The 13,578-nt window shown below is 42.2% G+C and overlaps 1 protein-coding gene across 1 annotated transcript in view; it reads left to right on the top strand.

Annotated features, from left to right (window-relative positions):
* The window catches only part of GALNT9 (polypeptide N-acetylgalactosaminyltransferase 9), a 301,146-nt gene that overhangs the window by 26,560 nt on the left and 261,008 nt on the right, over positions 1-13,578 (top strand). Inside the window, exon 2 of the mRNA XM_088482157.1 lies at positions 7,038-7,218. Within this exon, the coding sequence (XP_088338283.1) occupies positions 7,038-7,218 (181 nt within the window). The remainder of the gene's footprint in view (positions 1-7,037; positions 7,219-13,578) is intronic.

A 13,578-nucleotide genomic window follows, 5' to 3' on the forward strand; every position in this document is an offset into this window, starting at 1 on the left:
TACGGCCCCCAGTCTTATTACAGAGTAATCTCTGTGTTTCTTCAGAGTTCCCACAGTCTCTTGATACAGTAAATCAGTTTTCTGCTATAAAGTGAGGATTTGTTTATTAGAAATGGTTGAATTTACAGCAGTAATTGTTATGCAGAAGTACTGTAGATTCAGGCGTGAGTACAGAATGGATAGATGCCTGCAGTCAGGTAACAACAGTTGGTACTTTCACAACAACCATACCAACTGGTTTAAATTAAATCAGCTGTTTAGAGGAAGGTCATAGTGCTGAGATATGATGCCGTCTGTGACTGAGTGCAGCCCACTGCTGCCATTATAATGAAGAAGACTTTTAAGCGCTGATGTTTAATGAACCTAATTCTAACCACACACAGCTTCTAAACTACCAGAACAGTCATGAAATGTGCCATGTATAAATGTGCAGAGGCCACAGAAGTCCCTGTGCCCTAGGCTCCCTACTCTCCATCTTGAAGTGTGGTGAGGGGCTGTAACAGCATAGCCAAAGGCCTTTCTAGGACGGGTCGAACAGGGCACTGTGTGTGTGACCCTAAAACAACCAGCAATCCTGATCAATAACATAACAATCATAACTAGCAGAGAGATATTACTATTAACTCTGGACATATTTGTGATAGTTACAAAAGACTCTTTAATGACAACCTGTGTTGGGTATAACATTACCTTAAAAAGCCTGAGGGGCCCATGTAGAGTTGGATGTAAAAGCAAATTAATTTTTTCCTAATGTGCAAGTACTGCACCATAAACATTCCTACACATCCATCCCTATGGCGACCGGGACTCCATTTGTACTGACAGTATGACCTTTTGTACTTATGGCTGAACAGGGATTGATGGGGACGAACAAGCAAGAGCAGTGTACAATTAGGGCATGTTTTGGCGCAAAATGCATCCAATGCTGACCAAACACTTATGAACGGATGATGATGATAGACAGTGACTACTTCTGATTTGTGCTTCTGATTCCCTCCCATTGGTACAGTACACTATTATTACTATTGTAGTGTGCTGCTGTGATCTATTTGTATTATTACATTGACATTTGCAAATGGTCCACAGCAAGACTATTACAAATTGATCTTGTAAAGAGGAAGATAAGGGTTGGTTTTGATTTTTTTTTAACTTAAAACTATAATTTTTAATTTGTGTCTGGTTTTGTCTTTTACATGGTAAATGCAACTTTATTATTTATTGTTAACATTGTCCAGAAATGTAATGAGTTGTGTATAAATTAGGTACTGTAACTTAGCATTTACTACTGCTACTACTACTACTACTACTACTACTACTACTACTACTACCACTACTACTACTACTACTACTACTACCACTACTACTACTACTACTACTACTACTACTACTACCACTACTACTACTACTACTACTACCACTACTACTACTACTACTACTACTACTACTACCACTACTACTACTACTACTACTACCACTACTACTACTACTACTACTACTACTACTACTACTACCACTACTACTACTACTACTACCACTACTACTACTACTACTACTACTACTACTATGAAGCCACATCTCCTGGTGTGAACCAGGTGCATATGCTACTGTTCTCTATTGAAGTACATCATGTGTATATGTTACCTTTGCCATGCTGCATTCCAGTGGCGCAACTAGGGTATTTGGAGCCCAGGGCAAATTTGAAAAGAGAGCCCCCCCCCGATATCTGAAAAAAAAATGGGCGTGGTCACTTAAAAATGGGGCATGTCAACATGACACACCCCTTTATTTTCATATTTTGGCCTCTATTCACCACCACAATGGCTTTGAAATGAAACAAACAAGATATGCTTTAACTGCAGACTTTTAGATTTAATTTGAGAGTAATTAATCCAACATCCAACTCAGGTGAACAGTGTAGGAATTACAATGGTTTCTATATGTGCCTCCCACTTTTTAAGGGGCCAAAAGTAATGGGACTATCAACTCAAAAGCTATTTTATGAACATTCCTATCCATATGCACCTTAACCCCAGTAGTGCCCCTTATACAGTGCCCCCAGTATGCAGTTGTGGTCCCGCTTATGCAGGCCCATAGTGGTGCCCCTTATACAGTATCCCCAGTAGAGGTCCCCCTTATACAGCCCCCAATTAGTTCCCCTTATTCAGTGCCCTCAGTAGTGGTTCCCCAAAATGCAGTGCCCCATGTAGTGTTCCCCCTTATGCAGTGCCCCCAGTAGCAGTCCCCACAATGCAGTGCGCCCAGTAGTGGTATCCCCTAATGCAGTGCCCTTTATATAGTGCCCCCAGTAGTAGTCCCCCCCATGCAGTTTTCCCAGTAGTGGTCACCCTTATGCAGGCACCCAGTAGTGATCCCCCCTATCTAGTGCCCCCTGTAGTGGTCCCCCCAGTGCAGTGCCCCTAGCAGTAAGCCCCTTACAAAGTGCCCCCAGCAGTAGTCCCCCCCATGCAGTGCCCCCAGTAGTGGTCCCCCTGATGCAGGCCCCCAGTAGTGATCCCCCCTATCCAGTGCCCCCTGTAGTTGTCCTTCCTATTATTGCCCCCAGTACTGGTCCCCCCAGTGCGGTGCCCCTAGTAGTAGGCCCCTTTTATAATGCGCCCAGTAGTAGTTCCCCCCTCAAGTAGTAGTCCCCAATAGAGGTTCCCCCTCCAAATTAAGTGCCCCCAATAGTAGCCCCCCAGTAGAGGTCCTCCCAGTAATGGTGCCCCCAGTAGTAGCCACCCCCAGTTGAGGTCACCCCAGTAGCAGCCAACCCCTCCCCCGTTGTGCCCCCAGTAGTGCAGACAGGTTTAAAAAAAAATATATATATATATATACAAATATAACTACCTGAAGCCACGCTGCTGCTCCGGACCGTGACACCCCTCCCGCCGCCGCCCGCCAGTCCTCCCTGGCTGGCACGCTCAGCATTATGGGAGAGACGTCATGATGTCATGACGTCTGTCCCATTACCCACTGCAGGAGCCAGACGGAAGCCTGGCTCTTGCAGTGGGTGCTGCAGCAGTCAATGAGAGTCTATCTGACTCTCATTGGCTGCTGTTTAACACACGCATCGCCGCCAGTGTTGTTATTGGGCAAGCGCTCAGGGGGAGGGAACGGGCTCAGGTATGCAGCACAGTACCGGTGCTGGAAGCCTAGCACCGGTCCTGTGTAAATGTGTAGCGCTGACCACACTCACTGCGGTCGGCGCTACACTGGCTAACTAGGGCGGGCCGGTACCGTGGCCGGCGGCGCCCCCCCTGTGCCACCGGTCCCTAGTTACGCCACTGCTGCATTCATCTTATGATATGACTAGCTCTGCAAGCTAAGCAAAATATTCTTTGGTTGTTGCAATTTCAAATAAGGTGCAAATTCCATCTAACTTGGAATGAAAGGAAGCCTTCATCACATGCTGATGTAATTATTCTTAGTTTTACCTAGCACGCAATAAAATATTGAACAGAGAGGATTTTCTGTGCTATCCCATTAGCTTAATAAGCCCCAGCAAACCCCTGATAAGCAGTGCAACCTTTCCCTATGGGAGCCACAATTTGACTTTTCAGAAGCCTTTAACTGTAAAGGGATACATCAGTAAATTGAAAGAATAGAGCTCAAATTGTTTAAATGACATACTGACATACTGTAGTACTATGTGTTTTCTTTAATTTGACACATTGTCTTTTCTTACCTTTATGTTCCATGTCATTGTGTGCTTAAACAGAATACTCTCCTTAATAGACTCATACTCTACTGCTTTGTACACACTTGTCCAATCTTTGGGAAATCCGACTCCTGACTCCTGACCGGTGCGTCTGCCTGACATTAGACATTTGTGTACCCGCCGCCGACCATTCCACAGACCTGATCCTGGTTGCCTATCGGATCTCCTGGTTTTTAAACATGCTTAAAAACTAGGAGACCCGACCGCCGACCGGACAACCAATGTTGTAGTGTGTAGGCTGCGGAGACAACAGCTGTCGACCGATCTCCAGTCCCGGCAGCCGAACACACTATCAACGTGGCAGCGGTGTGAGATCCGGTGAGATCCCGCACTGTCTGCCACTGCTGCGGGGAATGGCAGCGATGGTGGCAACAGCAGGATGCGGCAGGCATGGTGGCGGCAGGTGCCGTTTTTTCAATTCAAGATGACCGCAGCAATCAAAAATCATGGCTCACTGCATCACCGTCCCTTTATGCTGGCTAATATAAGCCAGCGCGAGGGAGCAGGTGTCAGTCCGACGGCGGAGGAGGAGTGAAGAAGAGCTCATGAAGATTGAAGATGCCGGGGAAGTCCTGGATGGGTGGTCGCCATGAAAAAGGGCTTAAAGGCCACCGCCCTCCAGGTGAAGATGCCATGGAAGTCCTGGGGGAGGTGGTGGCCGTGAAAAAGAGCTTACAGGCCGCTGCCCCCCCAGGTGAAGGTGCAGCAAAATAAATTATTAAAACAGTCCATGTTATGTTTTTATTTTACTATTTCTTTTACAGGGGTACAATAGGTACCAGCGCACCCTTAATGCCCTGCCTGCTGCTACTTGTGGTTCTCCAAGTACCAGCATGTCAGGGAGGCTTGCTGGGACCTGCAGTTCCATCTGTAAGAGACAATATTGCACTTTTAATAATGGCCTATCAACTCGGCACCCACAGTCCAGGGGTGCTCGGTATAGCCCAGGCTTCAGCCCTGGCCTTGAGTGCCCTGGAGAGGGGGGACACCTTTATTAGGGGGGTCCCCAATTCTCCAGGAATCCCCGGCCTGGGCTGACTAGTTAGGTGGGATGAATGCTTTGGCCGAGGGACCCCGGCAAGTGTGTCCCCTGGCTGTGGCTTTACCTCCCTGCTAGTGGAGCCCAGTGCTGGTTCTGAAAATATGGGGGACCCCTACTTGTTTTGTTCCTTGTATTTTTTAGAACCAGTGCCAGCTCCAAGAACCTGGTGCTGGTTCATCAAATATGGGGGACCCGTACACGTTTTGTTCCCTGTATTTTTTGAACCAGGGTCAGCTTAAAGAGCCTGGGGCTGGTTATGTCTCTGTGGGGGGAAACCCATGCCATTGTATTTTGTTTTTTTTGGAAACCTGAAATCCTGTCCTGTTTCAATTATCAGGTTATTAATTCTCAATTTACCCCTCTTCACCACTATAATTTATTCAATTACTCATTAATAAATCCTCTTTCCTGCACAGCCGAATGTATTTTTTCAGTGGAGGTCTGCTGAAAATTGGACAAGTGAGTAGTGAGGATTGGATGTAGAATCTGCGAGCAGGTCTGCAGTAGGATTGTGTAAACAGTCTGATCTGCGGTCTGATCTGCCGTGGATTGGATAAAGGGGGGTATCCACTAGGCGATTTTAGCAAGCAATTGCACAATAACGTTGTTATCGTGCAATTGCTTGCAAATCGCGCATGCATCATGCATGCATCGGGCATGTTTTGGTCGGAAGCAACCAGCAATGCGCGTGCACGCTGGTCGCTTCCGACATCTATCATCACCCGTACATGCTGGTCAACCTGATCCCGTCAGGTTCCGCATGTGCGGGGATGATGGATGTGCCTTGACTGAACAATTGAACGTTCAGTCTAGGCACATCACTAGATATACAAACGAGAGCACGATTGCAATGTTGTAATCGTGCTCTCGTTTCTATATTATCAAGTAGTGGATACCCACCTTAAGTGTGTACCCAGCATTAGGTTATTAATGACAATGAGAAGTATAGCTAGACATGATCTGTTTATTATTGTTATTTATTTATTAGACACCACACAGTGGGCCTGATTTAGACCCGCTCGCTGCCGGAGGAAGTTTGCAGGTCTGATGGGTGTTCTTTTTTTTTTTCTCTCCAGCCCACTCGCAAAGCTGTGGGTGACCACCCATAGCTTGTGCGAGGGGCCTGGAGTCCATCGCGATTATTGCGACCATCGGGCTTGCGACGAGACCCTATGGTAGGGTATCGGCTCCCGCAAGCCCGAGTAGACTTCCTGCTCTAATAGAGCAGGAAGTCCACTACTGACATCACTAGTGATGTCAGTAGGTCTGCCCACAAACGCCTGCCTACAAAACGGGGCAAGCTGTCACTCACCATTGACAGCCGTCCCGTCTTGTAGCGAGACCCGTAGCATTGGAGCTGCCGTCGCTGAACAGGTCTCACGCATGCACACGACGGAGGCAGTGGGGGACCGTTGATCAACTTGCGAGCACTGTGCGCTTGTGAGCGGGTCTGAATCAGGCCCTGTGTACGCAACATACTGTAGAATAGACAAGAAAACTGTACATAGCAAGAAAACAGTGACAGGGAGGGACAAGGACAGAGCAAGGGTAGGACAATTTGCTATAGGAGCAGGCATTAGTGAGTCACAGGTTGGGTGCAACAATTCTTAGTGATCCTATATCCATTAAATGGGCAAGCAAACTGTATCTGAGTCACTGATGGGATCAAGGAGACAAGGACAAGAGGCACTGGTTTGGTAGTACAATAGGAAAGAGGGCCCTGTCCAAGTCCTTACATTCTAAAGGGAAGGGTTCAATAGTGGAAGCATGACAAGGGGAAGAGATGGAGGAGGTGACTGAGTGATGAGTTAAGAAGAGGGTGAGTAGGCCTTCGTAAAAAGGTGTGTTTGTAGGGCGCGTTTAAAGCTGGGAAGAGTGGTAGAAGGCTGACTGGCTTTACTGAGGGAGTGAATTCCAGAAGAGTGGGGCATTGTGGGAGGAATCTTGGAGGCAGGGGTAAGAGTAAGTGACCAGAGTTGAGGTGAGGCGGTGGTGCAAGGAGGATCAGAGAGGGCAGGGGGAAGTGTGGATAGAAATGATGTTGGAGATGTAAGGGGTGGGCATGTAGATGTACTAAGTGTTATTTTCATTCTGGCTCATTGTGCTGCCTTGTGATACGATTACTATAAATAACAAATAGTAATGTTAAGTATCACTTGGAATATTACTTACTACCTTGAAATAAACCAATTTTTACTAATATAATGCATAGCATAGTGCGTGACTATTACAAGAAGTATAGTATTAGTGGACTAATATTATTTTGTATCCTTCCAGGATTAGCTAAACCCATGGGGCTCGTGGAAGGACCTGGAGGGCTTGGACAAGGTGGGATGGCTGCTACATTGAGGGACGACAGCCATGAATCCGAAACCAAATATGAAGAATATGGTTATAATGCCCAACTTAGTGATAGGATCTCTCTGGACAGATCCATTCCAGACTACAGACCCAAAAAGTAAGTGGTGTAACTATGAGACACTGTGAAACAGTTTTAAAGTTTAGTGTGTATAGTAGGTTCTTCTTACAAGTATCTGTAAAACTTACAATTTTCCCAATTATAATTGCAATTTGAAAGTTTTTAGTAATTGCTTTCTCAAAACATCTTTATGTTCTTATGTTCACCACTCATATACTGGAACAATCTGTAGACCCAACATTGGATTTGCTTCCAGAACACTTTAAGCTCTGAAAGAATTACTGAACCATCAAGTTAAATGATCCAAAATAAAACATTAAAGCTTTATAAGCTAAGTAAAAAAGTAGTTTAACAGAGTATTATAAAATACTGATACTAACCTGTGCTTATAAACATGATTATTATTACCGTTAGCTGTAAGAGCTTCCTAGATTTAGGGTGTTCAGTCCCTTTTTTATAATTAATGATAAAAAAAACCAACAAGTCATTATCAAATTTATATATATTTTACACACATTTGTACCTATTATAAAATAACCTCTGGGCACAACTGTGATTGATGAGCTATACAGATTTTTTATTGGTAGATCACTATATTTGCTGCATCCCACATCCTTAGTACAGGGTGTGGCAAAAATAAGGTCAGGAGAGGGGGGAGCCCTGAAATGCCAGGTCAGCTCACAATCTAAACATGGGGGCCTATTCTAAACATGCTTCTGAGATTGAACCTGCTATGGGATACAGCGATGCAGTTTTTCCCACCTGCTGTTACATGTCAAAATTTGCCATTTCAGTCAGTTAAGCTGCTTTGATATCGCTGGTTTAATCTTTGTATTTATTTATTTTTGCTAATCCAGCAATTTAATAATTATTGTAATAAAGTTATTTATCTGTGACAGTGACTTTATATCTTTTATAAATGGGAACTGTTTTAGCTGAAACAATGCCATTTAAGTTGAGGTTTTAAAAATAGATACAGCGTAATAAATATCTGTTTCTCAAAACTGTTACCCTTTAAGATAATGGAAAAATACACAAAATTCTTGTTATTTTTGAATGACTGCAACTATACTGTAAATTAGTTCTATGTTATTCCCTAAAAAACAACAACAACAAAAACCACAGTATTTAGTTATTAACTAAGAGATCATTCGTGTATGTATAATTAATGCAAATTACAAATAATACAAGCTAGGTATATTAGAAAACATAAACACTTATTAATCTGAAATGTAAACTAGGTTTTTAAACTCACAGCATTGCAAAAGTAAGAATATGGCACTTACTCAAATACTCACAATGCTTTAAATACATGCATTAAGCATTCACACCTTCATCACACATATTTATAACATCATAATTAAGAGTAAATATGCATTTTTGATGAATATTGGAATGGGCTCTAATACTGTATGTGACACTTTGTTAAACCTGCTAATTAACACCAGACGATGAAGTGATTTTTGACAAGGTTATTGAAATTATTCCTCAATTAGGATATTTTTTTCATTTGTATCACATTCCTTTTTATCTGCAGCTGATGAAGTTTCTTTACTAAAATGCTAATGGATGATACCCCAAATGCTAAATGAACTTGTTATCTGACATCATCACACAACTATTTTCTATGCTTCTGACATCCTCAGACACCTATATTCTTATTTGTTTTCTAGATTTTCAGACATAGCTGAGCAGAGATTTCACTAATAACCTGTAGCTAGCCCAGTCATCAGAATGTGCACAGCAGCACATCATATTTCAGGAGATGAGTGTTACAGATCTTGTGATAGGCAGTAAAAATGTATTTGTATGAGAGTAAAGAAGATCTGGCTTCATGGTGACATGATAGGAGGAATGGAATGGAAGCAAGTTGCAGAAAGAACAATATTAGTGGCGAAACTACATTATCTTTGGGGTGATCTTGTCATTAACTCTATGGCCCGCATAGGGAAGCTTGATGGCTTTATTTATTTCAGGTTTTTTCACAGTTGATTATTTTTAGGCTGGGAAAACTTCTTGGCCTTGTAAAGTGGTCTTCCCCAACATTGGCCTGATACCTGGAGCTTGGTCACCTAGCTCCTTGTGTGTGCACCACATGGTGTCATCAGCAAGGGTAGCTTACTGCTGGGGCATTACCTTTATAGTGCAGGGTTGGTACATGCACTGCACTGCCCTGTGACCTCACATGTGCTGAGTTTCTCCTACCAGGCTCAAGCACACTCTCATCTGATATTCAGCATCACATGAGTGAGTTGGGAATTCATCTGTTTATTATCAGGAAAGCGGTGGAGGAAGGAGGGGTTGAAAAGAGGAGGAGAAAGGAAGGGAAGGGAGGTGGAAGGTAACTTTATTGACTGTCTTCAGTGGTGTAGTTGAGTGGGGCCTGCAGATTGAATTATTGTAATGAAGGGAATAGAAAGGTGATGATCTGTGTTTGAAGCAGAAAGAGGAAATGTCTGCAATAAGGCCGACAAGTAGTAGTGTGGTCATTGAATTGTATATTTATCACTATGGTGCTCTCTGTGTTGTTTATTAGCTACTAGGATTTTTTCTTTATTGTATGGAAGTCACTATGATGCTCTCTGTATTGTATGTTGCTAGGATTCTTTCTGCATTATATATATTTCCCTGGAATGCTCTCTGTATTGTATGATGGTCATTAGGATGGTCTCTGTATTGTATATTGCTTACTAGGATGCTCTCTGTTTTGTGTGTCTTTAGGATGCTATCTTTAATGTAATGAATATTTATCACTAGTTGTGAACCAATTATGCTCTACAGTATAATACCAGCTCCTTCTTACTTGCAATACATTTTTCATGGCACATTTATAGGAGAATTTTTGTATAATTTAAACAGAAAAGGTTTCTGTTGAATTGCTGATAGTAATGCTCTAAAGCAATCATAATTATTTTTAATTATGCTGAAGTTTTTCTCACCCCTGTGCTGAGCCATTTTTCAATGTTTGCACCCGTCACATTTCAACATCAGTATCACTGATTTATGCAATACCCAAATACATTTTAGCTTGTTTATACAGAATACTTTGTATTTTCATAATTTATCATTAGTCTTTTTGCACATTTGAACAAAGTTTCTTTGGAACAAAACTAGTTAGAGATTGAGGAGCCCGTTGATGAGAGACTGCATATTACATCTTAACCATCATTCTGGTATCCCTGGAGGATAATTCTGCACACGACCGTGCCATTCCACACAGTCGCATTATTGGAATCCCGGAGTTACGGTGCATCTTACATAAGAGCGGGGGACTGAAATACACACAGCGGACTGCAGTGCATTCATTCGGCATGCACTTCATGGCTGTAAAGGTACAGGCAGTCTGCGGCCGCAGCCGTCGAGCCACATATCACGTGTGGATGAACAATTATTATTAGTGGTCCATATCCGATACTTTCAGGGACTATAACATCAATTAAAAACTTGATTTTGACAGTCAGAGACAATTATCAGATTTTGATTGAACGTTGATATTCTGATACACCTGTCACAACTAATTTAAAGGTGCAGAACATATATACCTGCTTATTTCAAGAGCTCATGTCTGCAAGATTTTTTGGACTTACAACACACCTGTTAATATCATAAAGTTTTTTTCCAGCAAGATTTACATCTGGACCTAAAAAGTACTTGTCTGTGATTCTGGTTATGATTTTTTCAGATCTTTTTGATCGAATTGGGACAAACATTTTAGATTTATAAACAGTAATTGACCTTTATTATTTTTAATACATGTTTTATGGAATATATATATATATATATATATATATATTCCCACAGTAGCACTGGACGGCACTCTGAGTCCATGTATGAAAAATAAATAAATCTCCAGGACACTGAGATAAGATCAACGTTTCAGGGAACCAACCCTTTTATCAAAATGGTTGGTTGGTTCCCTGAAACGTTGATCTTATCTCAGTGTGGGAATATTAATTGGAGGACGGTCACCGAGCATGTTGATGTGGATGGACATGAGTGCCGGGCATTCTGTGCTTATTGTATATATATATATATATATATATATATATATATATATATATATACACAACCGGTTGTTTTTGTGATCTCAATATCGATATGTGTTTATATATGTGATATGATATTTGTATTTGTGTGATATAATCATTGATATTTTACATGTTTATATATGTGATATAGTAAATATCTGAATTTCACCTATCAGACCTGTTGATTATTGATTAGCGCAATTGGATATATACAGTCACATTTTAACAAGTCAAATAAAAATGAACGACAATGGACAAAAAGTGATTTAAAATTTTTTTTTTTCAAAAGAATAAATCAAAAGCCATCTTATAAACACCACAAATAATCCACCTTCCAAAATAGCAATAATCAGGATGTGTAGGTTTTGACAAAAAGATCTACATTTGAAATTAAAATGCATTTGTTTTTCTAATTGTTATCATCTCAATTTCAAATGCTTACTATGTGTAAGAAAAATATGATAACCCAGCAAGACCTACCATTTTGTAAATAGACAACCTTTTTCATTAAATGGTGGACAACTTTGTTTTATTTGACTCCAGAGAGGGGAGATCTTGATATTATTATTATTATTATTATTATTATTATTATTATTATTATTATTATTATTTATTATTATTATTAGCCTTTATTTATATGGTGTCACAAAGGGTCCGCAGTGCCTTACAAAGTACAGAAACAAAATGAACAATATCATGAACGAAAGTGACTTACAGTACAGAACATTGCAGAACATGGATAAGGTTTATAAACATTGCTGCATCAATTGTCATAATACTCAAAAAAGCAGCAGGACGGGTTGGGTGCTGTTGTAGGCAGTGATGATGATAGAAGTGAGGAAAAAAAGCATATGAAGGAAGAGAGGCATGTTTGTGAGAGCATACAGTCTAAAGGGGAGGGACAGACAGGGGTGACACAGAGGGGAGAGACAGTGAGCAAGGAGCAAGAAGCAGTAGGTTAGGATGAGACCTGGAAGGCTTTGATGAAGAAGTGGGTCTTGAGAGCCATTGAACTTTTGTAAAGAGGTGGAAAGTCTGTTAGGGAGAGGGAAAGAGTTCCAGAGGTAAGCCGCCCCCTTTCACCCCCCATCTGTGGAAATTTTTTTTTTTTAAAAGAGGAGACTCCCCTTTCTCAATCAATGGTACCCCCGTATGCTTGCGGGCCAGTATGGAGGTTGTAGGGCACATCCCCCATCCGTGGAAAACAATGTCTTCACAGAAGTTATCACTGGACAATTTGTGCCGAATATATATATATATATATATATATATATAAAAATAGAAAAAATGGGGTGCACTCACCAGTCTTCTTAAGTAGTAATCTTTATTCAAATGGATAAAAAATGCAGCAGGTTGCAAGGATCAACGTTTCGGTCCTACATTTGGACCTTTGTCAAGATATATATGGAATGCAATCGGGAAACCGGCTGACGTGATGCCGACAGCCGGCTTCCCGACTGCTTTATCCCGGTGTGCGTTAAATGACAGGCATCTATATCTAGACGCCTGTCATTTTCCCGAGGCCGGTAGACAGGCGCCTGGCATCCCGATCGAAGGGATGCCGGATGCCGCGAGCGGACAGCTGTGGGGGGGAGGGTTAGGTTTAGTGCACCCGGGGGGGACTTAGGGCTAGGCCCTCCTCGGGAGGGTAAGGGTTAGGTTAGGGGGAGGGAAGGTTAGGGTTAGGCACCCCCGTGGGGGGACTTAGGGTTAGGCACCACCCCGGGGGACTTAGGTATAGGCAGCGGGGAAGGGGAGGGTTAGGGTTAGGCACTTACAGGGGGGATTAGAGTTAGGCACTTGGGGGGGAGGTTAGGGTTTGGCACCCCTAAGGAGGGTTAAGGTTAGGGGGGTTAGGTTAAGTTAGTTATTACTTACCTGAGGACGATCAGGATTTAAAGCGCTGTCGGGCTGCGCTGCCAGGATCTGTTCATCTGTCGGTGGCGGTATTTCATACCGATTCCCATTATGTATATCTATTTATATACTCTTATACAAAAATCAACTTACTTATACCACCACCAATCACCACGTGCAGCAGCACCGGGTCCCGGCATCTGGAAGGAAGGCACATCATAAAGACGTCATCTCCAACTTCCCGTCACCAGGGTAACCACTTTAAACCAACATAAAAAGACATGGCTATAATAAAGCAATGAACAAAATGTCAAGCGTATTTATAATAAACATTTGTGAAACACCAGAATATCAAGGTACTAATCTCAAACCCTCAGAAGCCGTGTTCAATATAATGACTAATAATTAACAATAGATAACATCACATTAGAAAATTGTATACAAAGTTTATACAAAGCAGTGGAGTCCCAGATTTTCATTTAATCCTCTCAGAGCTAGTGTACCTAATCGAACA

Source organism: Taudactylus pleione, unplaced genomic scaffold, assembly GCF_031769625.1.
Source record: "Taudactylus pleione unplaced genomic scaffold, aTauple2 ptg000282l, whole genome shotgun sequence".
NCBI classification, from domain to species: domain Eukaryota; kingdom Metazoa; phylum Chordata; class Amphibia; order Anura; family Myobatrachidae; genus Taudactylus; species Taudactylus pleione.